This window comes from Xiphophorus maculatus, chromosome 7 (assembly GCF_002775205.1).
Source record: "Xiphophorus maculatus strain JP 163 A chromosome 7, X_maculatus-5.0-male, whole genome shotgun sequence".
NCBI lineage: Eukaryota > Metazoa > Chordata > Actinopteri > Cyprinodontiformes > Poeciliidae > Xiphophorus > Xiphophorus maculatus.
This window is the reverse complement of record NC_036449.1, coordinates 10994714-11019042: the sequence shown is the minus strand read 5'-3', so window position 1 is coordinate 11019042 and position 24329 is coordinate 10994714. Positions and strand designations below refer to the sequence as shown.

General features: G+C 38.1%; 1 protein-coding gene across 5 annotated transcripts in view; it reads left to right on the top strand.

The window, feature by feature from the left end:
• Window positions 1-24329, top strand: part of LOC111609307 (target of Nesh-SH3-like) — a 32394-nt gene that overhangs the window by 5747 nt on the left and 2318 nt on the right. The window contains exons 2-18 of one of the 5 annotated variants that reach the window (XM_023336876.1): window positions 3877-4056; window positions 4191-4259; window positions 4371-4503; window positions 5354-5544; window positions 6821-6864; window positions 7467-7515; window positions 9242-9307; window positions 9487-9564; window positions 10952-11971; window positions 13565-13627; window positions 13992-14180; window positions 14802-14867; window positions 18958-19020; window positions 21989-22111; window positions 22391-22480; window positions 22561-22770; window positions 24090-24195. In XM_023336876.1, coding sequence (XP_023192644.1) covers window positions 3877-4056; window positions 4191-4259; window positions 4371-4503; window positions 5354-5544; window positions 6821-6864; window positions 7467-7515; window positions 9242-9307; window positions 9487-9564; window positions 10952-11971; window positions 13565-13627; window positions 13992-14180; window positions 14802-14867; window positions 18958-19020; window positions 21989-22111; window positions 22391-22480; window positions 22561-22770; window positions 24090-24195 — 2740 coding nt within the window. Of the gene's footprint in view, window positions 1-3876; window positions 4057-4190; window positions 4260-4370; window positions 4504-5353; window positions 5545-6820; window positions 6865-7466; window positions 7516-9241; window positions 9308-9486; window positions 9565-10951; window positions 11972-13564; window positions 13643-13991; window positions 14181-14801; window positions 14868-18957; window positions 19021-21988; window positions 22112-22390; window positions 22481-22560; window positions 22771-24089; window positions 24196-24329 lie in introns of all 5 variants that reach the window. The other 4 variants (XM_023336875.1, XM_023336877.1, XM_023336878.1 and 1 more) reach the window with 4 other exon arrangements.

Genomic DNA, 24329 nt, shown 5'->3' with positions numbered 1-24329 from the left:
GCTTTTGTCCAACCAGTGGAACCCAAAGTAACTTCAGCCAGTTTTATGGCAACAAACCGGTCACATGAAGTTACATCTCTTATACCCATTGACAAATCTTTGAATTCTCTTCTTAAATTTTAACACACTATAATCTTGTTGTTTCTTTGTTTTTTGTTATTTACAACACACAGGTCATCTTCATATTTTACTTCTTTCCGGGACTCTGCATTCATTCAAAAATATATATTAAATGTAGTTTGGAAGCCCCCATATGTCAAAATAGACCCTAAATGCTATGTTGGCCAAAAGACAAAGCGTTCGACAGCTTGTCATAGGACAGATCCAGTGTATGTTTCTTCTGGATATCAGGATTGCCAGCTAGTTTAGAATTAGCTGGCAGTCATTTCTGTGTGTCAATTGTTTTGAGTTCCTCATCCTAAGAAACAGTCCCTTTTGGGTTTCAATGGAAAAATAAATTGATGGGTGTGGGGGATCGGAATGAATTCAGTGTTGATAGGAAACAAAAAATGATGGTATTTTTCAAATCCAGGGCTTCCCCCTCTTTTGCTGTCAGTGCTTGAGCTGGCGTCCTGCAGCGTCTGGCACCGCCGCTAACCCAAAGTTCCACTATTTCATTCAGAGCTGCAGCCTGAGCCAAAGACATGTGCTGAGGAGAGCACAGTGCAGGTCCTCACCCAGCCAAACACCCCATTGTTTAAAGAGTGGAGGTTTTAGGCAGACACTTGGGATTTCCACCACGAAATAATAATAAAACAAGATCAAAATAAATAGAAACAGAAGTGATGGAAATACAATTAACAAAATACCTTTAAATATAAAACTCACCATTTCACATCCAAGCCTTCCTGCGTGGTTATTGTTTTCCAGCTGCCGCAGCCAGCTCTCGGTTATAACTCTCACCCCTTGTCAAATCCAGTTTGTCTCAGTGCTTGGGCTTTCAGCAGCACATCTGGTATGAAGTGACGGTTTTTCTATCGCATTCTATGGCAAAGGAGACTTACTTTTTCTCATTTTGTGCCAGTAAAGATGGGGGGGATTCAGGTCAATTTATTGTCCATACTGATTGAATGCGTGCACAGTAAAAAAAAAAATGTTTGCTAAGGTGACTGTGTTGTTAGAAATAACAGTATGCTATTTGATATTTCAGAATCAGAGTTTGGTTCATGCATTAACAAACATGAACCTGTACATGATGTTTTCAGTAAGGGCTCATTTCATGCTCAGTCAAAACCTTATCAGCTGGAAACATTCAGCCTATTAGCATTTCTGTGTCTCCAGAATGCTACCAGAAGCAACGTTTTGTCCCTTGGAGGATAGTAGAGACATTATTGTCCTGCTGCAGTGGGAGTTGGGGAGAGGCTGTTCTGTAGATTATCAATTAGGAGACTTCTCAGACTTCATGTTCAAATGTTCAAATCTGATTTCTAGATAGGATTGAAGGAAAAAAAACATCCAGTTATGAGCAAACCTTTCTGTCTTGAACTTTTCTGCAGATAGCCACTAGCTTGCATTCTCTGCTTGATAATCTAGCTCATAATTGTTTGGGCATTGGTCGCTGGTCTCTCCTGAGCTACGCCTCAGCTGAGTGGACTGGGCCCAAACTGACTGGCCATTCAGTCAAGATTTGTCTTCCAGACTTTGGGAATCTCTGATGTGCTGTGTGGTGAGAGTCTCCTGACTCTGCTTCGTCTGGCACATCTCACCTTCACATGATAGGAAAACATGTGTGGGACATCAGACAGATTCAGCAGCTTCGCCTGGTTTTGTTGCTTCCTCTTGCAGTCCAAAAACATTCATGTTAAAGTAATTGTTCTCCCTAAATTCATGTGTTCATGGTTATCTGTCATGTTTATGTCTCTGTTTTTGTATGTCATTACATAAATGCTGTGAAAATGGATGTCCCTTTACAGATTTCTTCTGTTATTTTACTTATTTGCCACACTCAAAATCAAACTAATTTCACTAACGGAGAAATATCATCTGAGTGAACAGAAAAAGCAGTGGAAAATTGCTGATTTAATTTAGCCAACAGGGCACTTTGTGAAAATGTAATATGCCCCCTGCCATTATTTTTCAACTTTTATTCTCACCAGTCAAACCCAGTCTTGATTTCTGCCAGACATTTAATATCAAGAAGTCACCTATAAAGAACTTGGCTGGCAACGTAAAGTAGGCTAAAACTTGCACATGACGCTCTGATCCAAAGAAATTCAAGATTCAAAGCCACTGTTTTCTGTCAGTCATGAAAAGTTAAAAAAAACAAACATTTGTAATCGTTTAGGACTGAAGTGAACCACAGCAAGAGTCATCAGGGGGAAATGAAGAGGAAATAGAACAGGCAAAGCTAACCCTCCAAAAATTAACCTGGGAGCTCATTGACGGGTTATCCAGCTCAGTGATGTGCTCAGTTAAAGCACTGAATCACTTGACTCAGTTAAGATTATTGTTTATAATTGAATAATACAAAGATTATTGAATGAGTCAATGAACAAAAATTACTTCAATCAGAGAGTTTGAAGGGGACGCTCATACATACCAAAGAGGTCTGTCTTGTTTTTCCCAAATAACATCTTGGTGATCCCTGAGATATTTGCGAAAATATTTTATGTACTGATGAGGAAACATAAATTGAACTTTCTGTAAGGTGTGTATCCTGTTTCATCTGAAATAAAACTATTATTTTACAAAGATAACATCATACAGAGACAGATACTGCTTTCCTGGACAGTTTTTTTTACCTGATGTAACCATCCATTCTACTCCCCACAGTACTTATTATTTAATTGCCTTGACAAAGTGAACAAAAAATAAAACTAAGATTTTTAGGTTTCCGTCCAGTTTCAATCCATTCTCTAGTTCTTGTCATCATCTGACATCTGTTAGCATATTCTTCTTATTTGTACTTTTTCTGAATAAGTAATTTTCAGCAGTAATGTGGTGTAAATCTGTTTCTGTCACTTCATGATGTTTTCATTCAGCTGCTCATGAGAGTAATGCTTCCACTCTCACCTCATATTTTAATAGCAAGTATTTATTTGTCTTTATTTCTCCTTCGAGAAAATTTCATCACACCAGTTTTAATTCCCAAACTCATCATCTGCATGTCTTGAGGTGTGATGGTGAAATCAGGACGATTTGATTTTAAAGTGAATATTCTTCTTTATCTCTGCATTCAATATGAATGATTGTCTTACTCTCTGAGGAATCTGACAAATGAGCTCTTATTTCTCCTATACTTGCAGCTGCTTTGACTGCATGCACTCCTTTACTGCATAGGAAGTGATAAAATGCAGAACTTAAGTTTTAAGAATATAGCTTTAAAGCAGCTTCCTTCTCCTACATTATTAAAGTGATAGTTTATTGTTCTTGATATTTATGTGTGAAGGTTAATTGTGTGTTTTGTGATTTTGGAAAGTACCCTGCCAGTTTGTGGAACAATATACCCCATTAAAGTTATCTCGTAATACAGCTATCTTGAAAGTTAATGGAAAGTCCCAAAAAAGGTCATGGAAAGTATTGAAAAGTGCCTGGTAAGTTCTTAGAAATACATATTACTGAAAAGCAGTTGGTAAGTTCTGAAAGTTATTTGTACCTTCAGGGAAGTACCTGGTAAGAAAAAATTGGGAGAGTACTTGACAAATTCTGTAAAGTTCTTGACTCAGTCAGAGAAAGTATTTGTTAACCTCTGAAAAGTATCTGGTAAATTTCTGAAATCTGTAAATTCAGATTTCACAGGGACTATTGGTGGAATTTATCCTTCTGCCATGATACGTTGTTTTTTATGGCTCATTCAATAGTTTTCAGTATAAAAAAAAGTTTGATTTAAATTGTTGATTGTTGATCTGATCAATGGTTCCCGTCCTGCTTCAACAGTGAGACGTCAGAATATGAAAGTCCGCATCAGCGCCTCAGGAGACACCATCGTGATGAAGTTCCTGCATCCTATCACCGACACCAAGCTTGAGGGCTACATCCTGGGATACGGCAGCAGCATGTTCTCCAAACAGTTCATCCAGCTGCCTGAGAACGGACAGCCATATGAGACTGAGTTTGGTAAGATTGGAGGGGTGTTTGTCCACAATCAGGTTATCTGCCTGGATTGTTTGAGTCTAAGCTAAAAGAGTGAATTATATCTGCGGAGCCTAAGAGCACATTCACACCCAACCTCACATTTCCCTTGTGGTTAGATGCTGAACCAAAGTACCTTGTAGCTGTCCAGCCAATCCCAGCCAATGAGGTGAAAAAGCAGTGCAAAGGTTTGTTTAAAAAAAGAAAGAATCATCACCAAAACTACACAGCAAGATTTATTTCCAAGCTAAATCTGAGTGATTTAAGTATAAAAGTAAAATCCTACTTTGGTTTTTCAGGTAAAGTGGAACTGCAAAAGCCTCTACATTTGGTCATCGGGTCTGTGACGCCCACCTCTGTCCTTCTCTCCTGGGGGATGCTGCTGAAAACACCCTTTGAAGGAAATGTCATGAATGACTGCTTAGAAGATGGGTGAGTGCAGATAAAGTTTATTTTCTAAAACGCACCATGACACGCAGACGCAACACATGAATCCAACCTGGATGCTATTGTCACGATTAACAACATTGTTTTTTTATTTTTTTATTTTTAATAAACATAATGTGTCAGTCACAAATGAAAATTTGATTTCTATAAAACGGTGACGAATAAATAAAAATATTTAACATAAAATAAGGGACTGCACATATATTCACCTGCTTGTTTTGTAAAATTTTGTCAAGGAGTGAATACTTTTTATTAGGCGCAGTAAACGGTTTAAAATAGACACTGTGTGGCTTTTAGAAAACCGGGTAGATAACTCTTAAATTGCATACCTCATGTGAGAGTTGTCACTTTTTCCAAGGAAGAGGGAAAATAAATGTCTGCATATCTTTTACATCTTGAATACGTTACCTGAACTACGGTATATAAGTAATTCGGATGTGTTTGAGTGAAAACAATCCATGGTAAGTGTGATGCAGATGTCCTGGCCAGTTACAGTAAAAGACTCCCTGAAGTCTCTCGGGTTACCTAGCATTGGATCCAGTGCAGCTGGGTGTTTGAGAGAGGAGTCCTCCCACATGACATGCAGCATGTGTAAAATATTTAGTCTAAAATTGGAAAAAGAAAACTGTACTGGTGTCATTCTTCTAGTAATATTTTCACATTTAACGGAGGAAAGAATTAAAGAAAAGTCTCTGCTGCACAGTCAAAGACTAGCATGACATCGCTAAGCAGCACAGAAAAGAAGCTGTTCAAAAATGTTAGTTTTAGTTTGTTCTTCACCAATTTAAACTTCTTACTCCATACATTTACGGGTTCTGCTCTGTTCTTTACTCAGACACTATACGGTCCGTTACCGTGAGAAGAACAGGAAGTGGAACTACCAGACCTGCCCAACGAGTGACACGGTCATTGACAATCTGAAGCCCCATGCCGTCTATGAGTTTGGAGTCCAGCCTAATTCTAAAGATGGCGTTGGAGCCTGGAGCAAACCCGTGCTTCACAACATCAGCACTGCAGGCATCCAGGGTATGTAGGATTTCTTTGTGTTGCTCAAATACCTCAAAGTTAATCCGTTTTCAATAATCATTCAATTCTTTTTTTTAGTCCAGAAATAAAGACTCACCTGTGAGTCATATAGGCATGCAGAGGATCCTGAACTTAATGGATGAACCAATGTTGTGTTGACTAGTTTTACATTTACCTTAGGTATTTAGTTAGTCTGTTACAATAACCATTGTTGATCCATTTGATTTGTTTGCATTTCTTAAAGTTAATGACTCTAGTGTTTGACGAAGTAGGATGGTGTCTTCCAGCAACATGCAGATTAGCAGTAAAAATGGCATAATGTGGATTGACTAAGGCTAATCTGGGAAGCATAAAGCACTGCTCTAACTCATTACTTCAAGTTTTTGTAAAGTAGCATGAGAAGTGTTCTGATTCAAATCTTTTAGTCAATGTTAGCATTTTTATCTCTACTTGTCAGCCTCACATCCCAAAATGTATAAAGTGCTTCAAGTGTCATGAGTTCACTAGGAGCACATCTAAGAAAAAAACATCAGGTTCAACGTGATGATTAAACATGAACAAACGTGACCAAAGCGCTGTCTTAGGATTGACGGACAGATGGATGGATGGGTAGATTTAATGACTGACTGAGTCAGGGACTCCGCTACAAATAGTTTTTTAAATATTTTAAGACACTGGTCCCACTGGACACTGGTCCCATAACATAGAGGGGATCCCAACATTTCTATCTGTCACAGTTTTTTTTATTTTTTTTTAAGTTTTTCTGGATTTTCTTTAATTAGCTAATGGGTTAATGAGAAGATCACAAAATATATGGTGTAGCCATGGTAGTTATAGGTGCAAATGGGTTATGTACAGACTCATTGTATAAATTAAAATATTACTGAAAAGGTCATTTATTTCAGGAACTTTTTCAATAAGTGAAACACATTATATAGATTAATTACACACAGATGGTTGTTTGAAAGCCTTTAATTCTGTTAATTATGATGATTTTCCACTTACAGGTAATGAAAATATGACATTTAAATTAAGATATCACATCAGCATCAGACCAGTGAAGAACATATTTAATACAGAAATGTGGGCTTAATTAAAAATATGTTTAATACTGTGCCTACTAAAGGTTATTTTCAAAAAGTACTTTTAATCTGACAAATGGATATTCAAATGCACTGGAGATGACTGCTAATTATTAGATTAAATAAAGTAATTTTGCTTCATGAAGTTGCAGTGTTATTACTAAATTGACTTCTTTTCTTTTTTGTGACTTTAGAAAAGGTCATCAGAAGAATCTTAAAGTATCCCATCAACCCTGTGGTATGTAATAAAAATGTTTTATACTCCCTAAAAACTAAATATTTTATCATTTTCTTTTTAATTAAGCTTTTGCTGGTCCAGTGTGTGGCTATTCTGAACTAACGCCAAATGTAGACAAAAAAAAAAAAACAGAAAACAAATGGAGTTTGAAATCAGGTTCACCTTTTCTTCTGCAAATATTAAGCAAATAAATGACATTTGAAAACTGGGTGTGTATGTTGAGCAGATGTTCTCGCTGTGGAGTCCGTGTTATAAACTTTAGTGAGCCCATGCTATTCTTGGGCTTGTTGGCTTGTTGATTTTCCATGGAACTGCTAAATGGAAATGACATCAGTGCAGCCAGGACTAGCCAAGCCACAGAGCATGGTCTGTATCTCACTCTGCAGTACAAAGAGAGGAAACCAGCAGATAGGTCTAAGAGGAAATTTGAAAGGGGACCACATAGTACTTATGACCAAGCTCAGTGAGAAACCTTTGAACACCCTGCTTCTCTCCAGTCTTGATAAGCTATGCACTGCAGACAAAGAGACAGTTGACCATAAATACTCACATACTGGAGTCTTTAAAAACAAATAGCCTCTTCTATCCTTTCTTTTCTTCAGAAAACCTTCACTCCTGCTCCTCCGTCCTTCCAGTTTCCTCTTCAGCACGGTAAGCCAAGAGAAAAGTGGTGTTCTTACGGTCTAAAGCACTGAATGTTTAATCCATTGACAGTGTGTCTTCTGTTATACATTTCTGTTTCGGGCCTTCTCCATTTCCCTTTGTTTTTAGGCTGAGCTCTAATATGTGATTTGTTGTGCTGCAGACCAGATCATTTCCTCCTGAATTACTTTTTCATGTGTGCTCTTTGCAGCAGATGGCTGCTAGATATTCCAAAGCATCATTAGGATGTTGACACACCTCTGTGGATTTTGGATGCTTTTAAGGTTTAATGTCTCATCAGGCAATCTCAAACCGATTCAATGACTCAAGTTCATCGACCTGTGAGAGCCGGACCATCTGTTGCAAGTTGCAGAATAACTTTGGCGAGTGATCATTTATCAATAAGATATAAATAAACAATTAAAGAATAAACTCAACTCTTTTGACGTGGCGTGTTTGCTTCAGTTAATCAGTCACGTTTAACATTGTTTCAGAGCAGCCTTAATTAGCACTTCTTCATCCAGAAATATTTTAAGACAGTGGGCTTGAGCTGCTACGAGGTTCTCATTGCATGTTTACTCCTAGTAACAATACAATTGCAACATTTTGTTATAGTAAAATAAAAAAATCTGGCATGATGTAATTGCTTTTCTTTGAAAATGGAAAAGCAGCAATTACTCCTTCTGTAATGACATAATATATTGAAGGATTACTTATGAGAAAACTATATGAATGTTTTGATTTTGATGCACAGGTTTATGCACAAATGCACAATGAACACCCACTACTCTGAGCAGTAGTCTTCAAGTGCTTATTGCAGAAAATATGATTATGATGTACAAAATAGTGGATATTTTTTCTGATTTTTGAACATTTTCATCTTGACTAATTGCTTTCAGAAAAGTTATAATGGCTCTCCTTTAGTTTCTGCAACAAGGCGCTGTTTTTTCAAGTGTAAACCCATCTGAACTGCATATGACTAGCTACGAGCCAGCTGACTGGCAGTGTGTACCACTGGGGAGGAGAAGAGTCCTGTGCTGCTTTTTTCTTCAAAAAATTTGTGAAAAGTCTCCATGTGGCTAAAGAAAAGGACTTTTTATCATCTCATCAAAAGGATTTTAAATCTGAGGAATGCTATGATGATAAATCATTGGGTTTTTGAAATCCTAACTTTTTAAAACTTTCACATACCTTGATGCTAACAACCAGACCTTTCTTCATGGACATAAGTGATTGCTGGCATTTGTATATGTGCTTGCATGAAAAGGTATAAACATTTGTAAAATTTGGCACAATTGAAGCAAAAGGTGAGGCATATTGTCCAGATACCTTCATACCAGCTACATTGTAGCTAGATGAAGGCTGCTGCTTTTATTTGAGGACCTCAAACATCCTGCTTCAAACCTAAGCAGCTGACCGCCAGTGTCTTGATAGGAAAAGCTGAACATGACTTAGTGACTTAAAAGATTTTCCAGATACTTTAGCATATGATGATTCAAGCAGAAGTTTGAGGTCACCAAGCCTGGCAGCATTTTAGTTGCAGTTTTTGAATTTTGTCTCATTAAACATTTTGAAAATTGATTTGTCCGAATGTGCTTTACTATTCTATAGTTTATGCAAAGTAATTATGATGCAGTAATTTGCTGTTTTGGACTAGTTAAATGTCGCAGAGCTCCTTAACATAATACATTATTTTCTCCTGCTGATTCTGTGCTGTTTCTTTTGTCCCTGTCAGCTTCTAAAAACAGGACCCGGACCAGAGTGTTCACCTCCAGAATCAAAACCTCACAAACAACTCCCGGTAAAGACTTTTCTGGACCAATTCAGTGGTCAGAAACAACCCTGAACATTTGAACCGACAACTTTACTTGAATTCTACATATTTTCTTGCAGGAAATCCTAACTCATTCCTTGCTCTTCATGCAGGGCACAATAAGTATGTTTTTACACAGGTCTACTAACGCTCACTGTATTTCTCAGTTCCCACAACAGCTGCTAAACAGAAAATTCTGCCAACACCTGGACCAAAACTACCTGTGATCAACAAGCAGCCTATCGGTAAAAAGCTCCTGTTGTTTTTTTAAAAATATTTAATTCTCACTGTTGTTATGGACAGTCACAGGAATGATGACAGGCAAGAAATTGGAGGCTTATGGATGCTTTTGTTTTTTGAAACAGTTGCTTGAACAAGCACAACTTTCTCTGACTGGGTAGAGTACTTCAACTGTCCTGTGGATCCGATCTGACTCTAGTGAGTCATTTCAGCTGTGTGACAAAACAAAAATTGCAGCATAAGTAAACTTTTGGTGTTGCTCTCAACATTTTACTTTTTATGCTGATTTATGTAACTTAAATTAAAACCCACAATCTAAGCCTATAAACCAGATTTTTAACAATAACTGATAAAGAATGGGAGCTGCTTTATTTCTGCATTTCCTGTATTGTGTTTGCTCTATCCTAACTTATATCTCAATGTTTCTTGTCCATTTTTTAGGATCTACAGTTTAATGTTTGCAACTGATTTGTTTTCCTTTAGTAATTTGCAAGCAGTGGCTGTTTGATTTATGCACAGTCAAGAAAACATCTGCTGCTGTACTTCCAGTGGAATAATTCTCCATTTCTTCTGCCTTTGACGAAACTAACACAGATGTTTTTTTTTTTTTTTTTATCTCATCAAAGAGATATTTTTGGACATCAAAGACTACTTTTTGAATAGCCACTATTTTTTGGTGAAATAAGCAGGCACTAAAAGCGACAACAGTTGTACAGATTTTGTCCTGCGCTGAAACAATTAATAACTGCGGGCACATGGTGAAAAAGTAAAATAAAACTTGAGCAATTATTCAGCTGAGCAATTCTTCATCTATAAACCAACCAAAGTGGGTCTCTATGTCATTGTTTCTCAATATTTATTCTGCCTATATAGGCCGCAAACAAATTTTAAAAGAAAAATGTGGAAAAATTTGGAAAGATTTATTTTTACAGTCTCACTGCCCATTCTTTCTTTAAGATCTACTTTGTGTTTTTCTATACCCTCCATTCTTTCAACAAGGCCTACATATCACCAGATGGACTAACCAAGAAGTGATCAGTCAGAAATTATTACTACCTCATATGTCACAGCATTTCAGGGGCATAGCTAATGGATTTCAATGGCAATCACTCATCAGCAACCAGGCCTCTTGCTGAATATATGTGCAATAGCATGGCTCTTAAACTTCAAATACCTTCAAATGCTTTGCCTAGTCTTGAAACTGGACCAATCAAGTTTTTGTGTTTCTGTCCTCTGTGTGACGTGTCAGGCCAAAGGTTGACACTAGAGCTTAATTAATTGCAACTACCTTTATTGTTTTTTTTGTTTTTTATTTTACTAGGCCGTCTCTGCCAGTTATCTTGTCTTACATGTTTCAGCTTGATAGCTTCATGGCTACATTTTCTCTCTCAGTCACACACAAACCAGGAAGAGAAGAACTATCCAGACCTGTCTTTACTCCTCTCCCAGAGGCTCCTATGACTCCAAAGGGCCACCCTGAAGGATTAGGTGAAGTTACCATAGCATCTGTGCCAGGATACCAAGGCAAACAGGAATACCATGAAGACTATCCAAAAGAAATCCCCCATCTTGAACTTAAAACTCAGACTGAACCAAACTCAAATCCCCTGCAGCACCCACCCCAGCCAACAAACAAACTTCTCCAGACTACACTGAAACCACTTGATGAAAGTATATCTCAGCCACATACAACATCCCCAAGTGACTTCCAAACCAAACTAGAACCTCAAGTTACAATTCAGCCTGTGCAACAGACTGACTTAATTTCACAACCTAATAAAGAACCAAATTTCCAATCAGTTCCTTGGACAACACCAATGATTCACTCTGAACCAAAGCCACAACCATCACTCAAGACCAAACCACAGAACGAGCTGCTAATCCAACTGCAGCCAAAGACCCAGACCAAACTGCAAGCGAAACTTCAAACAACCACTCTTCCCCTCCCGGTGATGCATCATGAAACCACGCAGTCAGCACCTCTGTACGTACAGTATGAAGAACCGGCACCAGCAGAGGTCCGTCCCGAACGTCCGCTTCACATGGATACTAATTTGTTTAAAAATCCACAAACCCCACCGCCACATTCACCAACAACACCTCAAACACAACCTCAGTTAATCCAACCAACACATAAACCAAAGGCAATATTTCACCAATCCAAGTCCACCCCACAACATCAGCCCAAGAATCTGGGAAAAAAGCATCAGAAACCTTCAACAAAGCCCAGAATTAAGAACCAACATGGTGTGGCAAACCTTCAATCACACCCTCAGACACAGTTTCCAAAAAAGGATCCATTTCGACCCAAAGATCTACCTAAGGAGCACCAGCCAGGATTTCAGACTCAGCCTCAGACCAGGACCAAGACTGATCACTCCAAGGGTTCATCAAGGAAGACAATTCATAGGGGTAAAGACCCATTGACAGCACTCCTCTATTAAACACAAATACTAATAAAATACTAATACACAATGAAGGGGGCATGCTAATCTATATTTGTTTTTGATTTCTGATTATTATTTATAATTAGAATTGTATTAACATCTCCAATTCATATGGACAAGACAAGATGAGATTTTAGCTATTCTAAATCAATATTTTTAACAACTCAAAGATGTAGCTTTTAGGTTAGGAAGAGCTGAAGCAAACCAAGTCAGCAGCTAATTATTAGCTAGTCAGAGCATTCTTGATGTGCTAACAAATTTTTTGTAGATCATTCATCACTCTGTGTACCAAGTGTCAAAAATGCTGCAACATTTGCAAAATGCAGCAACATAAACACGTGCTGTTGGCCAGCCTGACAAGAAGTCTTTGCAGGGTGTTTGCAATAGCATGTCAGATAACTTCTCTTCTGGAGGACATAGAGACAAGAGCAGTAACCAGAAACTCCTACTTGTGAGATTTTAGAACATCTCCAACAGTGCTTGGGCTAGATCTAGGCTTATCTAGTATTTTTACAGACTTGAACTGGGCTTCTACTTTTCAAAAATATGTTCTTAGTCAATGTACATACATTTGCAAAGCAAAACTCTAAGCCAGGGGTTTTAAAATTTGGGCTCTGGATGGCTTGACTGCATACTGAGGAGGCAATTCAACCATTTCATTCAGAAGTGTTGGACCAGGGATACATCTGAACGTTGAAGACCGCAGGTTCAGTGTTTCCCAAACCTGGTCCTCAAGGAACACTGACCTGCATGTTTTAGATGTTTCCCTGCTTCAACACACATCATTCAGATGATTGCATTTCAGCGAGAGCCTGTTAAGCAGCCGTCACTTGAAATAATTTGTGCTGAAGCAGGGAAATCCCTGAAGCAGGCAGGGCATTGTGCTTTGAGGACTGGGGATTAAAAACATTGGTCTAGACTGTCAGTTTTTGTACATTAGGTAGCCTGGGTAGATTTTGAAATCAGGCTTATTGCACTTACATATGAGTTGAAGATTTTTTAAATTAAAAGCTGGTGGATATTAGTATTTGTCAATAATAAAAAAAAAAACTTTTATTTTGCCGGTAACAACAACTTTGTTTTCCTTTACGTAGTCTACAGACACATTTCTTGCCAAACGGTAAACCGGTCATATGCTTCATTGACAACAGTGAGTAGATGCCCATACCAAACATTTCATGTACCATAATTACTCCTATTTCAGACTGTATTTACTGGTTGGCTTCCGGTATGGATCTAGTCCATCTAAAAGTTGAAAATGTCTCCTAAAAATCACCTTTTCTTCTTTTGAGATGTGTTTTGAATACTTTATTTCTGTGATGTATGTTCTCATGGTTAGGCTTGCTCTTTGTCTTCCAAATCTTCTCATTATAAACACCCAGTTAGGTCACTCAGTCACTAGAGCAAGCCAAATCAAGTATCCACATCTTGTTACACACTATGAAACTAACCATTTGGTTTTGTTACACAAAGAAACATAGGGTATGCCCCCTTTAGAATGTGTTGCAATACATACCAATGTCATCCAAGATAAATTAGTACGTTTTCTTTCATACAGCTCCTAGTCATCCAGAAGAGGGCAAACCTCTATCAAGACCCGGCCTGGCCAAAGAGAAGGCTGGTAGTTACAATCTTGGTAAAGTGCCATGCCAAGTTCATGTCTCATCACCATTTCAGCTTTTTTTGTCACGTCACGGAGCACTGTTTCCTTGCCTCCATCTCCATCCTGCCAGCCCACACACCCCACCCCATTATTGTGAATGTTTCCATGTTTGTGTCCATTTGCAGCAAGGTTGTTTCACACTTGACCTCTCTTAACCACACCAGTCTGGCAAGCTTTGGATCTTATTTTTTTTTTTGCCTTTCTGTCATTTCCTGCGCTGTCCACAGGGCCATAATTGATTTTCATCTTAGCGATTTGAATATTTGTTGAAGTTTTCATGCTTTAAGGTAGATCCTCTGTAATTTTCTCTCTGATCCTCTAGGTTCTGGCTCCACCCAATCATCCACTGCTGAAGTTCCCCATTCTCCCATTAGCTCATCGGTTCCCACAGGAGGGAGAAATGCCACGGTGACTCGCAACCGTGTTCCTTCTCATTCCAGTAATCCTGGTGTCAGATCATTTTCTCCATCCAAGACAGCCACCTCCTCTCACACGTCCAACAAACCTGGCGGTAATGCTTGTTCCCCTTTTCCCCAAGCAGCTTCTTTGTCTACAGCTGAGCATACAGAGGAAAAACAATCTCTTTTCTATTTATTTAGCCGTACAAACTGCTTTGAACAACTCTCTTCTTGTCTTAATCTCTTCTGCTTCACCTTTTCTCAAAAATATAAATGCTCTCTACGCTCAACATGTGATTGCTATGCTTTTCTGAGCTTCTCTAGAACTGTCAAAGAGCTTGTGGTCATTAACATGATTTATGGTTTCTTTTTGTTCAAGTTGGAAGTCTGGCCACCACAACTGGCCTGGCCGCACCACATCTTACAGTCACTATGCCAAGTCCAACACTGTGCAGACATTACAGTTGCCACAGCTCTTACTCCCATCTATTATTATGCTCTTTCTCTTTGCAAGTTGCGGGCAATTGAGCAAAGAATGTAAAATTACAAGAACTTCAAGCTTTGACACCTTGGCTTTTCCATTTGTACATCCAGTAAAAAGAGACTGAAAGCACAAATCTATCAAGTTTTTTCAATTTGCCTTTTAATACCAGTAGAACACAAAGTATTTTCTTCCTTTTTTGACTTTCTTTTTACTTGTTTTGTCATAACCAATATTTCTCTCCCTTCAACAGCCAGTGGGGCACATCATAGGGGCAATGCTCTTCCTAAACCTGTCGCATGGTCAAGAGAAAAACCTGGTAAAGATACACCTTAAAAATTACCAAAAGAGACAATTATATTTTGTCAGAGGGCCACGCTGATCTGTGCTTTTGCACCAGCTGTCTCGTGCTTTGCTATTTCTGTGTTTGAATCACCATCTATGTTTGTGTAATTGCTGCAGTTTAGACTTGACTGGGACTGAAGCCATTTATAATTTTAACCAGAACCCACTATTTACATGCAAAATGTGAAAAGACTAAAAAAGATTTTTTGTCATTAAGTCAGAGTACACTTTTCCGTTTTAGTTTAATAACAATTGCTAAAAGCCAGAATAATGAGAGAGGATTTTCATAAGATTTCTTTTCACCTATTTGAAATTCAGAAGTTTACATACTGTGAAGGTTTTGCATAAACCAGCCAGAGAGACGTTGAAGAAAATTCAAAATATAATCTTAATTTATTAACAAAAAAATCCAAAAATGATAAATTGGGCCCAAACGGAGGTCAACATAACAAAGTACAACTCAGGTGGTAACAGAACAAACTCAAGCACAAACTGACCTAACAAACAAGACATGAGGGGAACTTAAATAGTGGCTGATCAGACCATTAACACACACTAGGGGGTAAATAAACACACAGAAACCTAACAAATATTGGTCAGAATATTACTAAATCTATAAATGAAATAAATATCAGAATTTAACTAACTTTCAAAATAAGAAACATTAAATAAATGGTAAAATTAAACTAAAGACCAAATTTCCCCCTCCCCTGGTGAACAAATGGAATGGCCCGCTGAGGAAGTTTGACACCCATCAGCTGGAGCTCATCTGTATGATTCTCAGGAACAGGTCCAGAGGAAACTGGTAACTCAAAAGAAAGAAATTAATTTGTTATATTTAACAAAATATACAAAGAACTGACACATAAAGTTAACTAAATGGGTGCACAACAAATAGTTAACTAAACAGTCAGACTAATGAAAACAAATTTAAAGATAAAAATCTAAACTACTCACTAATCAATATACAAAGTAATATTAAGGGAAAACAAAAATACCATTACCAATAGTGTCTGCGTGTGACAGTCAGGACAGCTGTCACACATACATTGATTACTATGTTGCTAAACAGTTTGTGAAAGAACAGGCCATGTCACGTCTCTGTAAGCTTCTTATAGATTAATTCACAACATCTGAGTTAAGTGGAGGGACATCTGGAGTAAGTATTTTAATGCAATACTACAAATGCACTGCTTTCTTGTGCGACAAAAAAAAACAAAAAACAAAAAGAAATCAACTAAGATAATAGGAAAAGAATTGTGGACCTCCACAGGTCTGCATACAATGTCCAGATGCCCAAAGATTAATCAAGTATAATCAAGTATATACAGTATGCAATCATATGATAGTATGCTGGGGAATCAAGCAGATTGGTTCTGTGTCTGTCTTTTAGTGCTAACTGTGTGCAGTAGTCCTAAAATAAAGATAAATAATCTTGTGAAATTGCTGAAGCTGGTAATAAAGTGTTATTATCCAACAGTGGAATGAGTTCCTCACCAGCATAAAGGTAGCCAGAAGCCATTGCAGTTGAAAATGCTCTCAGAAACAAATATCTTAATATTTGGAGAGATGTCCTGTGCTTTGTACTAAAATTGTAATATTTGATCATAGTGATCATTGTTACATTTGGAGGAAAAAGAAAGAAGCTTTTTACATTAATTTAAATATTGGGCACAAATCACGCACCCTAAGCCTAAAAGCAAAACAGGTTCTGGAGTGGCCATCACAGATGCCTGATCTTTATGCCCTAATTTGTGAGCACATCTGAGAGGGATGTGTGGGATTCAAACCTGACTCAGCAGCACCAGTCCTGTCAGGGGGAACTGGACAAAACTGTGGCTAAATATTTTGAGAAGCTTAGAAGCTTAGAAAAAGAAAAAAAAGAACTTCAACCCAAGTTACACTGAAAAGTATGTAAAATTCTGACTTTGAAGAAAGTTTAAACACATTTGCTGAAAAAAAAAATCTGCTTAGCAAATGAAAATGAACAATGTAATCCTAACTAGCCTGAAAGAGAAAATAAATGCTTGTTTTTAAGTCTACTCTGGCCATTTTAGTGTCTTGTCCACCTTTTATGAATATCCTGAACATATTTGAAGATGTTTTAAAAATAACCCTTTATTTGGTCAATCACATAGTTTCCATTCTGCCAGACAGGCTCTGGTAATTAGTCTTACTGAATTTAGCACGTCAGTACAAATTGTGTTAATGGTTACGCCTTACCATTAACACAATTTGGAGCTGCAGAGAGAGATTGTGCTTCAGTCCTGGATCGAATCACAGCTGGTGTGTGTTATTGCTGGAAACTTGGACAGTTTCAGAGGTCTTCAAGGAGTCGAAAGGCTCTCTGGAAGCAGTTCTACAGAAAGAAAAGGTTTTTTGTTTTTTTTTTCCCTGCAAGTCCTGCACATGCAAGTGACTGTTTACGCACTAAAAGTCTGGGCACCCAACTTCTTTAATATTAAAAGCAAACGTGTTCATCTTTTCAATTGAAGAGTTAAGGGTTTCTAATCCTCACTAAGACTTGCATTTAGAAACTCATGCTTTGGGAAGTTAGTAGCTTGCTTTTCAGTCCTGGCAGCATCCTCTTTGGGAAATTTATTTTGGTGTTGAAGCTATTATCATTTAATCCAGAACTTCTTTTTTTTGATAGTTGCTACACAATGATTCTTAATGTGTCCAAATAAAATAACATGTCAATATTTTGTCATGCCAAAGACAATTGATAATATGTACAACAACCCCAAAAAATATTATTTTAATACCATAATTGTCCATATGAAACGATTTTAAAGGCAACATCACTTTAAATTTATTCAAAACTCTCTCCTTATTCTTGTGTATTGGTGTGTTTCATAGCCAGAAGAATACACTAAAAATCTCTGCTTTTGGACCGAATATGTGTTTTAGAGCTAACCATAAATTGAGTAGATCTTCTGAGAGAAACCAGTGCTTCCATCATCATCATTGCTGTTTTAACTCTGAACCTAAAGTCTTTGACGCTTCACATGTCCAGTCCACTCATTCAGAGCTACCGCAAACCAAGTGCCATTTGCTGCAGAAACTATATACCAGTTGTTGCCACATACTATGGAGCTGTGTCACTGGCGTCACATTTTCTGCACCACAGAGGCTACATTTTACCAGATTGATCATGACATCACACACTGAGATGCTTTTGACCGTGCTGGTTTTGTTTATTTCTGGGCTGGAATTTAAATCGCTGCATGACTATACGACTGGACTTCATATGCAAGCAGATGGTTGCCATCAGCTGAGAGCTGGCAGCTGTTGCTCAGTTTTCATCGACGTTATCAAACCTTTTGTCCTGGCAGTCGGCTGCAGAGAAGATATAACAGATCCAAGAAAAATATTCAGAGGCCTCACTATATGCTTTCGTATCTTGTCAACTTCCTGACATTTAACGAATCTCCAAGATATGAAATGATAAGTTATAAAAGGAGTGCATGCTCTCGAAGCAAATGTAAACTCTGCTCTCTTTGACTAATTTAGAACATGTAACATGTCAAGCACCCTTGTGGCTTTATGTCTCTTATGGGGTTCTGCACTAATTTGGTATAATTTTGCTCTTTTAAAAAAACAAAACAACGACTCACTGACTTTAATGAGGCCAACATTTTTATTGTTGTACGTTTTCTGTGAAACTGGGGCTATTATTCATTTCTTGCTTGTTCTTCTGAGTCACGTTGAAAATGTGTTTACATTCTGTTTTATGGTTTTATAGCTTAAGGTAATTTTAATGAGTCAAAGGTTACAGTGGTGCTTTGTCGTTATTTAATGCAAAGTAGCTTTTAGCATACGTTGTGCCTGGTTGCTTCCTTGTTGCTTCTTGTGTGTGTTATGCACTTGTTTTTTCAGCTCAGAGTACGTCTGAAGACTTCTGCCTGTCTACATGCCCTCCTCTTTCCCTTCTTTTATCATTATTGCCCTTTTTAGACTTTAACAACACTTCTTTTCAGATTCTCTGTGTTGGCCATCTGTTACTCTGCTTCCTTTGTGAGTTTAGCCTCAAACAAGCTCTTGTTTCCCACAATTTCCTGCAGTTCAGAGACCCCCTGTTCCTGGCAACAAGAGACCAAACCTGGTGGGGAAAACAAGTGATCATGGTGAGGACTTTAAAAAAATGTTTTCTTCATTTTGCTTTGTTCAAGCTCAAACCCCCCATGCACAGGGTTCAGAAAGGGACAGAAAGTGAAAATCCTTACTGACTCTATCCACAGTTCCTGGACAGGAACAAAATGCAATTTAACAACATGCACAAATGACAAAGATTTCTTAACAATGCACTCAGTTGTGTTTGATAATGTGTTGGACTTATGTTGCAGTAATGTAAAAATTCCCTGCACTGGAATGAAAGTTACAGACATGTAAGGGATAGTTGAATGAGCACCATAGCTTTAAAGAGTGTCTTACGAAAGCATTTATACTATTTGAATGTTTCCACATTTTCTACTTTTCAGCTACTAACTTCAAAGTTAGTAGCTGAATTCGGTGTATTAGGATTTCACCAACATACAGTTTCCTATAGCTATAAAGTGGAAGTGAAACGATACATTATTATTTTTTTTACCACTAAAAAATTAAAAAGTTTGTGTTTGCCAACCTGAAGCCGTAGTTTGTAGAACTTTTTCTTGCAATGAAAACATTTATAGGTTTGCACATCTAGAGCCTCAAATGGTTGCACTTCAGATACCTTCTTGGCTTAACATCTAGAGATCAATACGGATAGATTAGGAGTATCTGACACCACTAATTGCTATTCATTCTCTGTTGAATGTAAACCCAGACTTTGATTGAGCCATTTAAACATGCTTTGATCTAAACCATTCCCTTGTAGCTCAGGCATTATGATTAGGGACACTGTCCTGCAGAAAGGTGAACAACTGCCTCTGACAGCTTTTCTTTCAAATTTGCCCTATATTTTGCTCCATTCATCTTCCCTTCAACTGTGATTAACGTCTTTTCCCCAGGTAAAGAAAATCATCCTCACAGCATGATGTTGCCACCTCCATAACACAGACACTGAAAGTCTTTAATTTACCTTGTAGACAACTTCAGTGTGCTGTGAGAAAGACATGTCTTCCACATGGTTCCTCTTTGGTCTTTGAAATGTTGACCTTTAAGGAATGCCGAGCAAACATTGGGATCAGATTATTAACAGGCTGCTTGTAAGGGGTGGGAACATCACGACCTTTAAGGTGTTCAGCCAGAGCAATGTAGTGTGTGTTGTTGAAAAGTGCCATACTTGAGCTGGTTTGAAAATGTATTAGTGTCAGCAGAAAAGAGAAAGAAGTTACTGTAAAACAAAGCCCTGGAAGAGAACTGTATTTAAAACAAGAGGTGGGTGGAATAGTCCAAATCTGAACTCAAGAGTAGCAATACTTCACCATATTTTTTACTCAAGTAAAGGTAAAAAGTAGTCAAGCAAGAAGTCACTTCGGTAAAAAAAAAGAAATTGTAAAAAGGCTACTTAGATACTAAGTGATCAAAACACCAATAATTTAATATTTAAAAGTTACATCATCAGTATTGGTATTTTAAAGATCAAAATGAAATGAATTGATATACATAACATAATCACAAAATTAGGAAAAAGGAAAAAAAATCAAATTCAGTTTCTTTCCATATAAAACCAACAAAGACTGCAGATGTGTGTCTGCGACAAGTAAAGTTTGGCTAAAATAAATTTGTTCTTCTTTCTGTGAAGGTACTCAGTGGGTTGAGTATCAATAAGTTCTACTCAAGTAAGAGTAGCGATACTTGTGTTTACATTACTCAAGTAAAAGTATAAAGTACCGCATAGTAAAAATACTCCCAGAAGTACTTTTTCTCAAAAGGTTATTCAAGTAAATGTAACTAGTTACTGCCCAACTCTGTTTAAAACCAGAGCTACCTAACTTTATATTACTGAAAACACCTGTTGTAGTTTAGAGATTAAGATGTAGACTACTCCTGAAAGTTGGAGAGGTTATGTAACAGATCATAAAAAGTTTAAATGCTGGTGTGTGAATGCTGCTATTCATGCATTTGGCAACCATATCAAGAAGTGTGAGGCTTGTTTCCTCTAAGAATTGCTTTGCCTTATGGGTAAACAGAAGTCGATCCAGTTTGTCTGACATCAGGCCCGATCCACAATATTCTTTCGCCACATTTGGAAAGCATAGTCAATATAGCCACTGATCTGTAATCACTCAGGTCCTACGCAGGACACTTTACTTTTTTGGGGGGTTGGAATTATTTTGAAGTCTTTCTATTATCAGATGAAGCAAGAGTCCAAAAGGCGATGGAACAGCCTGGTGACAACTCCACGTACCTGAGCGGAGTGGAGATTGGCTCTGTGCAAGATGGCAGTCACCAGCTGTTCATTGATAGTGAGAACCTGGAGATTGGAGATTGATTAGGAGGAGTCTACGTGGTTGATGTGTTGCCAATATCCAAAGTTTTAACCCCTCTGTGATAGATGTAATTTGAAAACATAAGGTTTTATGGTTGTCCTCTTGTTGTTTGATTTTGCTCTTAGTCCTCCAGGTAGAAAAATCTGTATTTTCAGTCTTTTCTTAAAGCTACTGGCTGAACTTAAATTACAATCAGCCTGAGATAGTAACTCTAGTTATTCCCACTGACATTCACTCTTTAAATGACCCAAAGTTCAGATTTTTACCAGAGTCTAAACCACAGTATCTCGCTACATGTTGCGCCGTTTGAAACTACCCTCTCTTGAAGTAGTTTTCAAATTAGTACTAAGTGTTAGCTGATGGAAACAAGGCATTTATCTTCAAATCACAGTTCCTGTTGACAATTTTTCTATGCCTACGGGCAACAAAGCAAGTGTAACTGGGTTTGTATTAATGGATCTACGCATGCTTTGTTTCAGAAGAAAATTTCAACCAGGTATCTTCCTCAAGGCGTCCGAGGGACCATGACTCAACTCTTTATCTTTTCACCCAGGAATGGGCCACTGATTGGCTCACTGAGGACGGCCAGAGCAGATGGATCACAACTGTGCTTGGCTGCGAGTCACATGACGTGGGAGAAAAACTGATCTGTTTCCCTCTTCCTGCACTCTGTCCTCAGATAAACCTATGGATCTGAAGCAAGGAGGCAAGGAGTCCACCTTAAAGTCATTCCTGCCAGTCACACCGAAGCCAAAGCTCAAACACCAGCAGCAGACAACCACAGTGCTCCCAGTAGTTAACAGTAAGTGCTACGTAGTTTTTAAACGATTCGCATGAACCGTAGCATGTACAAAACATGATACAGAGAGTTTCATGTTTGCCCATTTAAATATAGCCGTGAGCAACAGAAAAAAAGAAACACATTTGAATTTCGAAGATCTGAGTGTAGACCATAGCAGGTGTTGTGCTGGGTGGTTGTAGACAAAGGCCAAGGTTGTAAAACAGGAGGACACAAAGAGCTGCCAGAGACTGCTGGCTGACCCCAACTAACCCCACCTCCCATCTGTTGTTGTCTTTCTAGGCAGTCGTTTTGATCTAAATGAAAACTCCTCCATATTCAGCTCCTTGCCTGCATCAGAGGTAGACATCATGGGCAAGAAGCGCTTTATAGGTAAAGCTTTATCAAGTCTGTTTTACAGCTTTACCGGCATGAAAAAGGACACCCAATACTCTTCCTGTTCCTGTTCACAGCTCCTCATGTCATCTACAAGACGGACAAGAAGCCAGATGAGCCATGCTCCATCACCTCCTCCATGGCTTATTTCCCTGATGAGGAAGGCAGTGATCTGAACGTCACTGGTCCTCCTCGCACACCACCATCCAACCTCACTGTGGTTACTGTGGAGGGCTGCCCATCCTTCGTCATTCTGGACTGGGAGAAATCTGATAACGAAACCAGAGGTACACAGCAGGAACTGTCTTAGATATTGAGCAATTTAGTGACAATGCGAAATATGGAAAGTAACAGAGCAAAAGGACAGGCAAAGTATTCAGCCCTGCTGAGTGAATACATTTCTAGAACCATCTTTCACAGCAGTCAAAGCTCCAAGTTGTGATACATCTATACCAGCCTTGCAAAAATAGAGTCTGAAAAAGGTCCTAATTATTCTTTCTAAAATAGCCCAGGATCAGTAGAGGGACTCTGTGAACATTAATCTTTGTTGTCAAAGATAATTAATTTGATTTACTTCTGGACTTTGACTTGGCCATTCTAATACATGCTTCAATTCCATTGTAACTCTGGCTCTACTTTTAGGGTTGTTGACCCATTAACTTTAGACAGCCTTATTTCCCTTGCTGAAGAAATGTAACCCATAGAATTATGCTGCCATTACCTTGTTTTACTCTACAGATGGGGTGAGATGTTCAGTGTCACTTTACGTCCATGCAGTGTTTCATATTGTCACATTTCAACAACATGGTTCTGTTAGGGAGACGACTAAGGAGCCACTCGGGATGATATCGGAAAGAAAAATTTCACGTGAAATCAAGAAAATTACGGCCAACCTTGACCATCCTCTTCACTAGACTGAAAAACGTCACCTTCAGTCGGAGGCTTCTTCATATTTCCCTCTACTCTCCCAAAACCATCACTATCTACAATAATTCTTTGAAGAATCTTGGGTTACAACATTTAATTTCCTCTTGGGATCAATTGAGTATTTTTTTAATTGAATTGAATTTGAATGTAGGCCAGGATGTTCTGTTCCGCTCATCTGGCCAGAATGTGTATTTCCACATATTTACTTCATCCTCAACGTGGGTTGTGGCAGACTATAAAGTTGACTTATTTCTTTCTCATAATTAGTCTTTGTTATATTTAGACAAAAACAGGAACCTAAGATTTATATTCGAGAAAGGATGAGGAAATCAACTTGTTGAGAAAAGTGTTGAATCAGTAAACACGATAGTTTGAGTTTGAGATTTGACTTTTGACAAGTGATTCAAGATTACCAAAACATCCCACTACAAGTCACTTGCAACTATTTCTATCTGGTTAAAAGTGATTTCTGTCTTACTTGAATACACATTTTGACATGTAAAGAAAATTTAATAATAGAAATATATGAATCACTTCATCAAGTGAAGGAAATGTTTATACGTGTGTGAGAAATTCATTCTTTGATTCAGACCCTCACACCATTTTCTATCCTCCTTCAAATTCTTGGTTGAAATTGACATCTGACATGTTAAAACTGTTTCTTTGACTTGTTTATCAGAGTATGAGGTAGTATCAACAACCACCGGGCCGAGTGGACAGAAAGTGTCCAAACTGACAACCAATCAGACTCACACAGCCGTTGAGAATCTCACGCCAGACAGCAGGTATGCTGCAGACACTTCATGCATTATCCATCCTACGTCTGGTCAGTTTTAAATACAGTCAAGAATTACACTGACGATTGTAACTCAAAAGAAATCCAAACGCTTTGTTTGCATTGAACCATATTAGGCCTGCA